Genomic DNA, 13,329 nt, shown 5'->3' with positions numbered 1-13,329 from the left:
CTGGGGACTTGCAGACCCTGTCCCCAGGGACAGTGCCTCCCTGCTCCTGGGTCCTGAGCCCATCCCTGTGCCTCTCAGGCATCTCCCTGCTGTGTTTTCCCTCTCCTCGGAGGTGGCTGGCGCTGCCACCCCCACCCCTGGCACTGCCGCCCTGGCCCGGCCGGAGGGGTCCCACCGGCAGAGCGGCTGCAGCCCGGAGCTGTTCTTGTGCGAGCGAAGGCAGAGCTTGAGGAGGAATCTGAAACCCGGCGAGACTTGGATTAGCAACCCGAAACTCCGGCCAGGAGCTGAGCTTTGGGAAGAGCTTGGCAGAGTTTCAGGCGAGTGCGGGCTGCGTTTCAAGTGAGCCGAGTGTGACCTTTGCATGAGCCCGCTGCTGGCGGCTCGGGGAGCATGGGCTGGAATTTTAACAGAGCCTGGGGAGCGAGTTTCAGGCAAAAAAAAAAAAAAAAAACAACCAAACCAAAACCAAACCAAAACCAGAAAAAAAAAAAAAAAAAGTTAAAGCGTTTGAGTAAAACCAGTGTGGAGCTCGGGTGGTTTGGGGGTGATAATTGCTGCTCACCTGCCCCAAACCAGCAGAACCAGACGGGTGGTTCCGGCTCTGCTGCACTCGGAGTTTCACTGCAGGGTTAACCCTTTCCTCAGCACGGAGCTGTTCCTCCCAGGCTTTCCCTGCAGTAGATCGGAATTCCTGTTCTTTCCCCTGTTCCCATCCCCAGGGAGGTCTCCTGGCTGTGGGCAGGGTGGGAGCTGGATGTGAGCAGCTCGGCGTTCCCTGATCCTGCGGGCTGAGCTGTCCCTGTGACAGGCTGTGCCTCGCAGGAATTTATGGAAAAGAGGGAATGGATCAGATCAGGGGCAGATCACGGGGTGGGAGGGCTGGGGAGAGCACAGGACGAGTGTCCAGGGAGCAGCTGGACAAGGGCAGACAAGGCCGCTGCTGTCAGTGCCCGAGGCTCAGGGATCATCCAGCTGAAACGGAAGAAAGATGAGAGAAAATAATCACAAATAAACCTCTCTGTCCCAGGCAAGCAGCAAGGGCCAAGGTTGTCTTGCTCCTGAAGCTGTGGACAGATTTCTTTTTCCATTCTCCTTTATTTTTTTCCACTGTTTTCCCTACAATCTCTCCCTTCCCGCCCTGGCGCACAGCATGAGATGGGTGTAGATCAGGGCAGGGAGGATCTTCCTAATCAAACCCACATTTCTCTGCATTGTCTGCCCTGTCTCCCGGGGAGCTCAGCCAAACCCCCACGCTCGCGATGCTCCAGCGCTGTTTGAAAAGCTGCATGAAGGTAGGATTTTCCCAAATGGAGTTTCCTGGGTCGGAAGGGAATTATTCCACTTCGCCCTGAGAGCTCCTTTCCCAGAAATTGAGGACCCTTTACACTGGCAGCAGTGAAAGCTGAGCCTGGAGCCACAGAAGGGGGCTCTACCCCAAAGGAAGTGCCCTCCATGGCGCTCCCAGTTTTCCTGCCTTTTCCATACCCTTGATCCCAGCAGTTTCTCCCACGCCAGGCACAGGGGGGCTACATCTGCTGCTTTATTTCGGGCCCTTCTCTCATTACAGGTGACATTGGTTATTTATATCACGTCCTCAGTCCCACAGCGTCCATCCTGGAGGTGCTGGGTGCCATCCACAGGATGGGGCTGGAGCAGCCCAGCAGCATCCCAGCAGCTGGCACCGGAGACCTGGAGCCAGGAATCCCGGAGAGGCACGAGAGCCAAGAAGGAAACGGGCCATGGGCTGTCCACTGCCACTAAAGGTCCTCAGCAAGGTGGCACGATGCCCCTCTGCCACCTGTGGGGCTCAGGGACAGCGGGACGTGCCCTTGAAGGCCACGCTGGGCTTTTCTGACCCCCCCCAAAAGGACGGGAAGTGGCGGCTGAGGCGTCATTTCCCCACGGGCGCCGTGTGGGCTTCTCCCTGGCCAGGCAGAGAAATCCTGGGCTGTCTCCTGCTCGCAGACTCCTTGGTGTCCCCGGCTGGGCCGTGTGGCACAGTTCCTGTGGCCGAGCAGCCGGGCTCCAGAGCGGCACCCATAACGCGGCCCCCGGCCCCGTCTGCTGCCTCTGCCCCTTTCGTGGTCCCTGCAGGCGGAGCTGGAAGGTTCCTCTGGCTAAACCCCGGCTCGGAGGGAAGGAAGTCGGCTGCAGCCCAGGAAAGGAAGCCAGCTGGTTTCCCTTGTGCGTCTGCGAGGCGTGCGGGGGGAGCAGGGCGTAGCCAGATCGAGATAGGATGGGGAGGCAGCGCCTCTTTCCTTCCATGTTTTCCGGGCTGGGCGCGGGAAGCGTGGCCTGGGCATTATTTCCTCCAGCTGCTGCTGGGCTGGGCTGTCCTGGCTCTCTGCTCGCCGTGCAGTGCGGGACAGCAGCCACGACGGGGAGCTTCCATCCCGCGGGATGGCCGGGCGGGACACGGGCCCCGCTGTCCCCTGCCTGTGGGGACAGAGCCAGGCGCTGCCCCCGGCTCCCTGGGGTGGGCAAGGGGGCTTGGCCAGCACCTGGCCCTGCGAGGTGCAGAGCTTGTGGGACCCCCCCAAGGGGGATGCAGAGCCCACGGGTCCCTCTCAGCTCCCATGGCATCCCCACCCCTGGCCGTGGCCATGTCCAGCTGGGGTGTCCTGGTGGCCGAGGGGGTGGCTGGAGCCTCGGGGTGGTGCTGGGGGGCAGCAGGGCCTGGGGCAGTGCTGGGGTCACTCTCCCTGCTCCTTCAGGGCAGCTATTTCTGGCCCTGGGACGGGGAGGGCGTGCGGGGGCAGGAAGGTGGGAGGAAGGCTCCGGGGCTCATGGGAGCTGAGGGCTATTTCTGCCTCGCTTTGTGACCTGCCAGGCCACCCTTGGCCACCGTGTCAGTGGCCCGTGCCAGGCTGCCCCTGAGCCTGCAGCCCGAGGCTCCCCACAGCACGTGGCCCAGGTGGCCCTGGGTGGCGCAGGACGTGTGCCACACACCCTGCGAGGTTTGTCACAAGACCATGATGCTGGCTCTGATCTCCTGATGTCACCCTGCAGCCGGCAATAAATGCCCTGGGAGTGCCCGAAATAGGTGAACCCTGCCCCTGAGGTGATTTTGTGTCATCCTGGAGAGGGTGACTAAGGCAAAGTGGCTCTGTGGGAAAAAGAACAGTCATTGCCACCCAGCTGTGCCAAAGGCTGGAAGCTCCGTGGCCTGTCCCCCTTCCCTGCTGGCCACCCCATGGAGCAGCCCCAGAAAGGAGCAGTGGGCACCAGCAGTGGTCCCAGTGCCCCCGGACGTGGCTGTGGCACAGTCACGCATTGGCTGGCACCCTGGCATGTCCCCCACCAGTTCTATATATGGGCCTGCCCTCTCCGGGCCGCGGCACCGGGATCTCAAGTGACACCGGGGAGGGAGGGGGGGGGTCTATTTTTAGCCCTTGAATGGATCTGAGCTGCAGCCGGGCTCCCTGCCCCCGCCGAGGGTTCGGCATCATGTTGTGCCGGGAGGGTTTTCCTGCGTGGCTCCTCGAATGGCTCCATCCCCGCCTGGGGCTGGGGGACAGGTAGGATGGGCTTTGTCAGCTCCCTGCTTCTCCTGCTGCCGGATCCCGCCGGGGCTGTGCTGCTCCTCCCTCCCCAGGCCCGCGGGAAGGACGGGGCTGCTGCCGTGGCTTTGCTGGAATGTCCTGTTTGCGCTGAGCTTCGGGAGGCCGTGGCAGGAATGCTCGGGAACATCAATCCCAGCTTTTAAAGTGGCAAAAGGAGTAGGAAAGGGGGGGGGGGGTGTGTGAGGTGTGGCGCTGCTGTGGAGAGAACCCCAAACCTGCTCTAACTCTGGAGAGAGCACCAAGCCCCCTGTGCAGCTGTGGGGAGAATCCCAAAGCCCCGCGGCTGCCGTGCTGGGGAGCAGAGGCAGCGGGGACCGAAGGGGGGTGGCACTGTCCCCTCTCACTGCTGGCAGGGCTGTGGTGCAGCACAGCCATCCCCATCCTGCTGAGGCTGCCAGGAGCTGGAATTTCCAGCTGTGTTTCAGCTGGACACGAGCGAGGATGGGGGAGGATGAAGGGAGGAACTGGCAGGAAGGGCTGGGGGCACGCACCTCGCCTCTGTCTGCCCACACCGGTGCCACCCGCTCGTCCCTGACCTATCCCTGCTCCCCTGCTGCAGGCATGGATAACTTCGAGTACAGCATCCAGCTGAACGACCGGGAATGGGCTGAGTTCTTCCAGGCCTCCGAGGAGTGCAGCCTGGCGCCGGCCTCGCTGGCCACGGCCGAGGAGCAGTGCCTCAGTGACATTGAGCAAGGGGACGCCTCGGGACGGGACTGTCCCCGCAGCAGCGCCGGGCTGACCGCGGCCAGGCCGGGCAGCGAGCCAGCGGCTGGCACGGGTAGCCCTGCCCCACGTGGGGTGGCCGGTGACACCGCCCCGCGCTGGCCGGAGCGTGGCCACCTCTCCCTGCCGGAGCTGCTGTCGGGCAGCGAGGACGAAGCGGAGCCGGGCTCTGTCGGGAGGATCCTGTGTGACAGCGACGAGCCCAGGTGCCGGTCACCCGCTGCCATGCCCAGCGCCCAAAGGAGGCAGCCGCCACGGCCACCCGCGGCCACTCCGGCCGGTGGCACAGCCCAGGGCAGCCCCGGGCAGGACGCGGCGGCGGAAAAAGGAGCGGCCGGAGGCGGCCAGGCCATGGAGCCCCCCGGGCCCCCCGAGCAGGGAGGGGATGCAGGAGGGGGACGAGCCCGTGGCAGCGCCCTGGTGGCACCGGCGGCGGTGGTGGCACAGCCGGAGGCTCCAGCAGCCTCTGCCTCCCCGGAGGGATCGGCCGGGAAGGGCTCTGCCAGCGCTGCCCCGTCGGAGCCCGGAGTGCGGGGACCCGCCGGGGACCCCCCGAGCCCGTCGCCGGGGACGGTGCCCAGGGTGGCGCAGGAGGAGGAGCGGGCGGGCACGGAGCCGAGCTCGCCGGGCGGATCCCCCAGCGTGGTGAGGCCCAAGGTGCCGGCGCAGCCGAAGAAGAGCCGCAGGCAGCGCGGAGCCAGCGCCACCGAGGGGGACAGGGACCCTGCACCGGGCGGGGCGGGGGCCGGGAAGGCACCCCCGGGCTCGCCGATGTCCCCTCGGAAGGGCAGAGGGAAGGAGAAGGCGGCCAAGGGAGCGCTGGTGAGGCTGGGCAGCGAGGAGGCTGCGGACAGCAAGCGGTCAGTGCCCGGCCCTGGCGTGGATGGCGGCGATCCCGGGACTGCTGCCCCGAAGCAGAGGGGGAAGGAGCCGGGGGCGCAGTCCCCAGGGAAGACAAAGGCCATCAAGCACCCAAAGGCAGCGCAGGCCGGTGGCTCGGGCGTACGTGACAGTGTCCCAGTGGTCCCTGGCGACGGAGCCGCGGCTGTTCCAGGACAGGCGTGCCAGGAGATGCCAGGGAAGCCTCTCCAGCCTGGGAGCGCAGCAGCGTTTGGAGGGAATGCTGCTGAGGGGGCTGGGGGGGAGCCTGCAGCTGAGATCCCTGGAGTTCCTGCTGTTGAGATCTCCAGAAAACCTGCAGAGATCCCTGGAATTCCTGCTGCTGAGATCTCCAGAAAACCTGCAGAGATCCCTGGAACTCCTGCTGTTGAGATCCCTGCAATTCCTGCAGCTGAGGTCTCCAGGAAGCCCTCAGAGATTCCTGGAGTTCCTGCTGCTGAGACCCCCAGGAAGTCTGCAGCTGAGATTCCAAGGAAGCCCTCAGAGATCCCTGCACTTCCTGCAGCTGGGATCCCTTGGAAGCCTGCAGCTGTGATTCCCAGGAAACCTGTAGCAATCCCTTGGGAAGCTGCAGCTGGGATCCCCAGGATTCCTCCAGTGGGGATCCCTTGGGAGCCTGCAGCTGCGACCCCCGGGAGTCCTGCAGTCGACATCCCCAGGATCCCCGCAGCTGAGATCCCCAGGATTCCGGCCGTTGAGATCCCGTGCGAGCCCACAGCTGGGATCCCCCCGATTCCTGCGGCTGGGATCCCTTGGGAAGCTGCAGCTGAGACCCCCAGGGAGATGAGCCCCCTGTGCTTTGCCGATGGGGCCTCTGCCAGGCCCAGCTCTCTGGATGTGACCTGGCCCGAGATGTACGATTACTTGTTCTGTGATTCCCAGGAGGAGGAGGACGAGCTGGGGAGCTCCGTGGAGGGGTGGAAATCCCCCTTGCAAAGGGAATTCTGCTGGCCCGAGCTGTACGAGCACTTTTTCAACGAACCAGAAGGAAGCAGGAAAAAAGGCAAAGCTAAAGACAGGAAAAGGAAGAAGTTCAGCAGCTTGGACCACGCTGGGCTGCAAAAGGAGGATCCCAGCCCGGCTGCAGGCAAGGACACCGTGTTTATCCCAATCCCTGACGTGTATGGACATTGCTTCCCAGAGAGAGCCCAGAGCAGGATGGGCTGGAGAGGGATTCTCTCAATGGCTCCGGCCTCCGAGGTGAAGAAAGCTGTGGGGGCTCTGAAGTCCCTGCTGCAAAGGCAAATCCAGCTGGGAGGAGGCCAAGCCCCAGCATCCCAGGCCCTGGTGCCCAGAGGATCCGGAGAGAAGCTCGCCCTGGTCCCGCTGGGAGGAGCCCAGGTGTGGCCGGGAGATGCAGGCACGGCCCTGGCCCTGAGAGGTAAACCCCATTGTCCCCTGCAGGGACGTGTCCCAGGCTGTGTCACCCTGGCTGGCCCTTGGGATGCTCCCTCTGCCCCCTCTGGCTCTCCCTTGGGATGCTCCCTCCCTCTGTCCCCGTGCCAAGCGGGTGCTGCTGGCCAGGTCCCCCAGCACTGCAGGCATGAGCAGATAAAATTTGGGATTGTAAAACCCACTCCAGAGGCCTCAGAGGTCACCTGGACACTGCCTGTTCCTGGAGGCAGGTGAGAGAAATGGGAATAAAGGGAGAAGTTTGGCCCATGAGGACAGGCAGGGATTTATCTTTGAGCTTAAATGATGCTCAGAGCCTCAGAGTTAATATTAAACCCAAACAACGAGGGAGCCATCCCGAAGGGAGCCTCAAAATCGAGCTTCCAGTCTGTTTGCACGGAGAAAAACCCCTCTGGGGTGGTCACAGCTGATTAACAAGCCGGTTTTAATTGAAAGCCTGATCAAATGAGTAGGAGCAAGAAGAACCTGATCTTGACATAGGCCTGCAAGTTGTTCCAGGCTGGAACAGCAGCGGGGCAGGGAACGCCGGGCCCTCAGGGATGTCCTCGTCCCTGGAGGAGGCAGGGAGCAGGAGTGGGGTGGGGTGGGATGCACGGAGGGATGCTGAGCACTCTCGGATGCTGTCCCAGAGCTGGCTGCGCCTCGGGACCCCGGTGACAGCAAGGGGAGCTTGCCCGAGGCCCCAGGAATTGCTCTGTCCTAAATCTGCTCCCCAGACCCAATTCCAGCCTCCAGAGAGAGCTGGGGAGATCCTCAGGGAGGTGGTGAGGCAGCCTGGGGTGGCTTTAACAAACATTTCCCTGGGGTTTTTAACAAAGTGTGAGACTGAGAAGGGTGACAGATGAGCCACGGTCCTTCGGGACTGCGCCCGAGCCCTGACCAGACCCCTCTGACTGCACCTCTGGTGCAAAAACACCTTCAGGGACGATTCCCTGGGAGCACCAGGGATTTGCTGTCCCAGAGGGTGGGGAGGGGAGGCAGAGGAGGTGGCACAAAGCCCCCAGAGCTCGTGCTCCTCTCGTGGCAGGAGCAGCAGAGGACCCCCGGGTGCTGAGCCACAAGGACATGTGCCTCGTGTTCTGCGCCTTCGCGTCCTGGGCCGTGAAGACATCTGACCTGCAGGCTCCGGATGCCTGGAAGACCAGTACGTACAGTGCCCGCCTGGAGAGGGGTGGGAAGGGCTCTGGGGGGCACTTGGCAGGGAGAAAAGCTGGGATATTTATACCTGCAGCTGCCTGTGGGGAAGTGCAGCGTTTTCCTGCTTTTCCCAAGTGCTTTCCATGCTTTCTGTCTCCTCCGCTCCCGGCTCCTGCTCGCTTCCTTTGTGCTTTCCCTACAAAGTGGCTGCTGGCTGGAGCTGAGCTGTATCCATGGCCTTGGTCCTGCTCCATCCAGCCCCTGACAGGGACCAGTTTGTCAGGATTTCCTTGGGATCGGTGCTGTCAGGACCTGCAGTGAGCAGGTTTAGATTCCCTCATCCCAGCTGGAACAAAATTCCCTGCTTTTCTGATGTGCTTGGAAGGCTTAATCTTCCCCCCCCAAACACAGCTCGGCTGAGGAATCTTCCTGCTGCTCTGAGTCCTGCAACTGCTCAGAGATCTGTGGGATCCCCTCCTCTCCAACCACAGCACCTGGAAGCTGCTGGGAAGAGAAGAAGCTGGGGAAACACAAATTCACTGAATCCCCCCGGAGTGGGGATCGCTGGATGAGCAGGGAACGGCTCAGGGCAAGCAGCATTCCCAATTCCTGCCCTGGATGCAGCAGGTCCAGCCCTGGAGAGCCCTTCCATGGGAAGAAATGCCGGGATCAAGGCTTCCTGCTGCTTTTCCAGGCGAGGAATGTTCCCTGCTAAGGTCACCAGGAAGCTGACACCCGGGCTGGGAATAGCTCCTGAGCTAAGGCTGCTCAGTGCCATCATCACAAGCAGCTCTTGGCCTGCTCCTCCTGGGCGACTGAGTTTGGGATGGAGGACGTGGCCCCGGGAAAGGTGTGGAAGGCGGGATACGCTCCTGGTGCCCCGGGATGGAATAACCTGGGGAGGAGGAGGAGGGAGGCAGCAGTTCCACACCCCGGAGCAGCCATTCTCTCTGGGCATTTGGGCCTCTGAAAGGTTAATTTCTCTCTTTATGTCCCTCTAACACATAATTCAGAATCCAGTCTGAATATAAGGTGGGAAGTCTGAAGGCACAGCTTGGATTGCCAGCTTTGCTTGGGAATCAAGGGAATTTAACGTCTCTTACAAACCAAATCAAAGACACTGAGTGCAAGCACATGGCAGAGCTTGCTTTGTCTATAATCCCCATCAGTTATTTCTTCTGTCCCTACATTTTTTGATCCGGGGTTTTGGATATTTTCTGCTTTTGGCTGGGACCAGAAAATCCACAGGAGGTCCACAAAATGGGATTTTCCTTGGCATCCTCCTGGTTTAAAAAGAAGCAGGAAATGAAGGTGCTGCCCTGAAGCCCTGGTGAGATTTTTCTAGCATGTCTTCCTCATCCAAGATCAAATCTCCACCCAAACCTGTGGCTCCACCCAATCCATGAAATTCCCATCTGGATCTGTGTGTCCGACACTGCGCATCACCAGTGGAGCCTTTTGAGCATTTCCCCTAAAAACAGCCATGTTTTATGGAATGGTGGGGTCTCCATGTGCCCAAACTCCGGGACTGGATGTGGCCAGTCAGGCTGTGGGCAGCTGGGAACGCACTGGGAACAAATTCCACGTGGTGGGAATGAAAAGCAAAGGCAGGAGGGGGCTGGGAAAGGGCGAGGAGTGACCCTGCTGTGTCCCACAGAGCAGGGGGGGCCCAGCAGTTTGGGATCCCCACGCCCGGGGAAAGATCCTGAGGTCTGGGAGAAGCACCTGGAGTCACAGTGGGAATGTGTTGGGCTCTTTTCCAGTGTTCCTGGCAACTTTCGGCACCCTCTCAGCCATCCGCTACTTCCGACGGCAGGTCAGGGAAGGGCACCCCCGGACTTAACCCCGGCCACGCCGGAGCCGCTGCCCGAGGCCGGCGCAGGCAGAGGCTGGGACTTTGTTCTGGACACTGGGAGAAGCCTGGAGCCAGCACCAAGACTTCTGCAGCCCCATCCGTGGCGGGACAGGATGGCACAGGGAGCAGGACCTTCCCGGTGACAGGAACTGACGGTAGGACAGGACAGGACAGGGGTGGCTCTGCCCTTCCCTTGCACGCTCCTCGTGCCATTCCCGGGAATGCCCAGGGTCTGCTCCAGGGCACTGCTGGTCCCTCCTCCCTGCTGGAGTCGCCTGGTGGCACAGGAAGGAGCTGAGGTGGCAGCGAGAGAAAGCAGGGGAGTGCTTCATCCCGACAAAAGCTGGGATATCCGTGAAGGAGGAAAGGAGGGCTTTGGGAAGAGCTTGGCTAGGCCCGGGCTGGGCGGCAGCTCCAGGGGATGGAGGGGCCGCTCCCTTGGCAGAGCCCAGCGCTCCCATGACCGGTTTGAACACTCCAGGAGGGCTCATCCTCTTGGATTTCACTCCAAGAAGTCGCAGCTCGGTGCAGCAGCTCTGGGATAAGGTTTCTGTCGCACGTGGCCACCGCAGCCCTGGAATCCAGAGGCACGGACGGGTCTGTCCCTGCGGGACACCTGCTGCAGGGACACGTCCCCATCCCACGGGGGAGGACGGGCAGGGTCACACAGCCAGAACGGGGGGAAAGGGCAGCCAGGGAGGGTCCTGCGGGGGATGCACAGGGTGGGAAGGGCAGCAGGGAAAGGGCTGAGCTCAGGGAAGTCTCAGGGAAGAGGACAGGAGGATGTTGGAGAGGAGGGAGGAGTGCATGGATAGGTTTGGCTGTGCCAATCAGCAGGGAAAGGGTCTGGATATTTGATTTATTTCCTCGTGTGCCTCCCGTCCTAGAGAGGCAGAGTCTGGCTGGGGGAGATGTGGGGTGGGGGGAGTGTGGAACCTGTGGGGCTGGGGAAGGGCTCCAGGGGCCTTGGAATGGAAAGTGGGGGCAAAAATGAGAAGGAAATGCTTCAGTCTCCCCCCTCTCCCCAGTGCCTCCCTCACCCCTCCAGGACATTATCCAGGAGGATTTTCCTTCCCTCACCAGTCTGGTAACAGCACCAGTGTGGGATTGAGCACTCAGGGACCAGACCCACAGAGGCTCTGAGGGCAGCAATCAGCCCGGAGCTGCAGTGTGGAGCTGCCTGTGAGCTCTGCAGGAACGCTGTGCTGGCGTTTGTCCCGAAAGAGGAGAGGGGAGGTTTCCTTCCTTGTGCTGAGAGTGCCGTGAAACTTCAATTTGTGTGTAGGGGTGGGCTGGAGGCCGTGGATTACTGCTGATAGGAGAGGGCAGTGAGATGTGGGACTGGGAGATGGATGTGGCCAGGCTCTGTGTGGGCCAGAGCAGCTGTGTGCCCACTGAGAGCCGTTCTGTGAGGAGGGCAACAGATGGAATGTGCTGGAAGCTTCTAATAAAGCTCTGTCTCATTTACTACTTCTGTGTCCGTCCCTGTGTCTGTGGGGAGCCCTTAAAGGGGTTTTAAAGGAGGATAAGTCAGTGCCCTCTGTGTGTGTGTGTGGATCCAGAACTGCAGGAGCTGATGGCTCTGGAGCCCTGGGGACACAGCAGGCAGGGGGATGGGGCTGTGTCCCTGTCCTTGGCTCAGTCCCCGTTCCTGCCCCCCTGAGACACGGCCTGGCTGTCACATGTCACCAGCAACCCGCTCCAGAGATCCCTCCTGGCTCAGGAGCCCTTGGCTCGTCCCCAGGCAGCGCCTCTGAGCACAGCAGTGAGCCCGAGGCAGTGCCCAGCAGCACGACCTCCATTCCCTCTCCGCTCCCAGATCCCTCAGGATGCTGCATCCAGGAGCTCCTGGCACTGCATCCTCAAAAAAAAAAAACCCTGAAACACTCCGTGTGCTCTGTCTGCAGCTCACCCGTGAAACTCTGCCCTGCTCTCCGTGCTGGGTGGGAACAGCAGCCTGGGGGGGAGACGGGGAGCAGCTGGGGGAAGTGGGAATTTCACTCCTCCGGGATTTCCTGGGGGGCTGTCCCGGGGAGCTGAGGAGTTGCTGAAAGGTCCCGCCGGTGTCAGGAGGTCTGGGAGCCTCTGCCACGCTCAGCCGGGCAGGAGGGCAGCCTGAGATGTTAATGCTTGGTTTATTCCCTGACCTTTCCAGCTCTCTCCTCTGCCTCAGCAAGGCCAGCCTGCCCGGGATTTCCTGTCCGTGGCCAAAATTCGGGATTAAACCTCGCAAATTCAGTACATCCAAAGATTTCTCCCTGACAAAAGCTGCCAGGACAGAGGGGTTTTGACCTCCCGTGGGCAGCCAGGACGCCCCCAAATCGCAGAGACCTTTCCGTGCATCCTCCGTGCCCCGAGGCTGCTCCCGGTGCCACGGGCGCGCTGGGAGCGCTGCCAGGCCTCGCTCGCTGTGCCCCGCACGTCGCTCCCTCATCTGACACCTCCCCAGTGCCAGGCACATGAAAAAGTCAGGCAGGTGCGCCCCGAGGAGCTGAGCCCAGGTCTCACTGATGCCATGAAGATTTTTTGCGTTTTCTTTTATACCCCTGTTATACCTTTTTACAACTTCTGTATTCTCAGTGCTTTTTGCCTCCATTCTTGGACTTGTTTGTCAAGCTCAGAGACTCAACATTTTAGAAGCTTCCTAGCCAGGGATCAGTGTGCCCCAGAGCCCAAGGTCCTCTCCAGAACACATCCTGTAAACCAAGATAGAACCATCCAGGGGAAGGTTCCTTGGGGAGGGGGGCTCACTCGAGCCTCTCACTGGGGAATCTTTGATAGATCTGCTAATTAGTAACACCTAGAATGTTATACCCAATGTTGGGAGACACAGAGACACAGACAGAGACAGACTGGGTGGGGTGCATCTCGATGCACATGACCTGGACGTGTGCACCTAAGGATCCTTAAAAATAAATACCAAGGTAAAATCCCTTTTCCCCTTCTAACCGTGTCTGACTCTTGATTTTAAGACCAGGAAAAGGCATCATCACCCCGCCGGACGCGCCGGGTGGGAGCAGGGATGCCGCTCCCCCTTTTCCCGGGAATGGGTTTGGCCGCAGCGGCTCCTTCGCTCTGACTTCATCTTGCTCCATCTCTCGGGGGTGAAACCAGAGCGGAGCTTCCCACGGGGATTTCTGTGGCCATTCCTGGCTGTTCCCTGCCCTTAGGGGGGGGGGGTTCGATGCGGTGCCGGCCCCGGCAGAGCAGAGGGAGCGCTGACCCCGCTCTGCTCCGGTCGCTCCCGTCCGTGGAGCCGGGAGAGCTCCGCAGGTTTTGGTGGATTCTCCCACCACCCACAGGGCGCTCAGGGAGTTGCTGGGCACAACCCGGGGCGGATCCCGCACATCCCCGGCGCTCGGGAAGGGAGGGATGGGTCCTTCCCGAACTCTGGCTGTGGTTCCGAGCAGGAAGGGACGCACAAACCTCTCCCCGAGGAATTCCCGAACCTCAAATGCCTTCGGGAAGGGAATAAAGATACAGGAACAGGCTGATTTCTGCTACACCCGTTGTTCTCTGGCAGAGAATTTCTCCCAGCTCCCAAAGCCAAAGGAGCAGGTTAAAAGCTCCACTTTCTATTGAGTTGTGTTTTTTTTTAAATTTCGCTGTTTATTCTTTGAGGGAAAAAAAGAGTTGGGAATCGTGGCTTGAAAATCAGAGAGGAGAGAGAAATCCAACATCCCTGCTGCAGCCAGGGTGAAGGACGGGCTCGGTGGTCAGGGTTTAAGAGAT

The 13,329-nt window shown here is 61.0% G+C and overlaps 1 protein-coding gene across 2 annotated transcripts; it reads left to right on the top strand.

The window, feature by feature from the left end:
• The first annotated feature begins 3,367 nt into the window (after nt 1-3,367).
• Nucleotides 3,368-11,067, top strand: PERM1 (PPARGC1 and ESRR induced regulator, muscle 1). 2 transcript variants are annotated; one of them, XM_082295704.1, is made up of 4 exons: nt 3,368-3,521; nt 4,126-6,573; nt 7,639-7,749; nt 9,506-11,067. In XM_082295704.1, exons 2-4 carry the CDS (start codon nt 4,128-4,130, stop codon nt 9,583-9,585), a joined length of 2,637 nt encoding a protein of 878 aa, XP_082151830.1. In that variant the 5' UTR covers nt 3,368-3,521; nt 4,126-4,127; the 3' UTR covers nt 9,586-11,067. The 2 variants fall into 2 exon arrangements, with proteins under 2 accessions (XP_082151830.1, XP_082151829.1); XM_082295703.1 differs by having other exon boundaries at nt 7,633-7,749.
• The last annotated feature ends 2,262 nt before the right edge of the window (nt 11,068-13,329 follow it).

The sequence above is a fragment of the Coloeus monedula genome (genome assembly GCF_965178545.1).
Source record: "Coloeus monedula genome assembly, chromosome: 22".
Lineage (NCBI taxonomy): Eukaryota > Metazoa > Chordata > Aves > Passeriformes > Corvidae > Coloeus > Coloeus monedula.
This window is presented reverse-complemented; position numbering and strand designations above follow the sequence as displayed.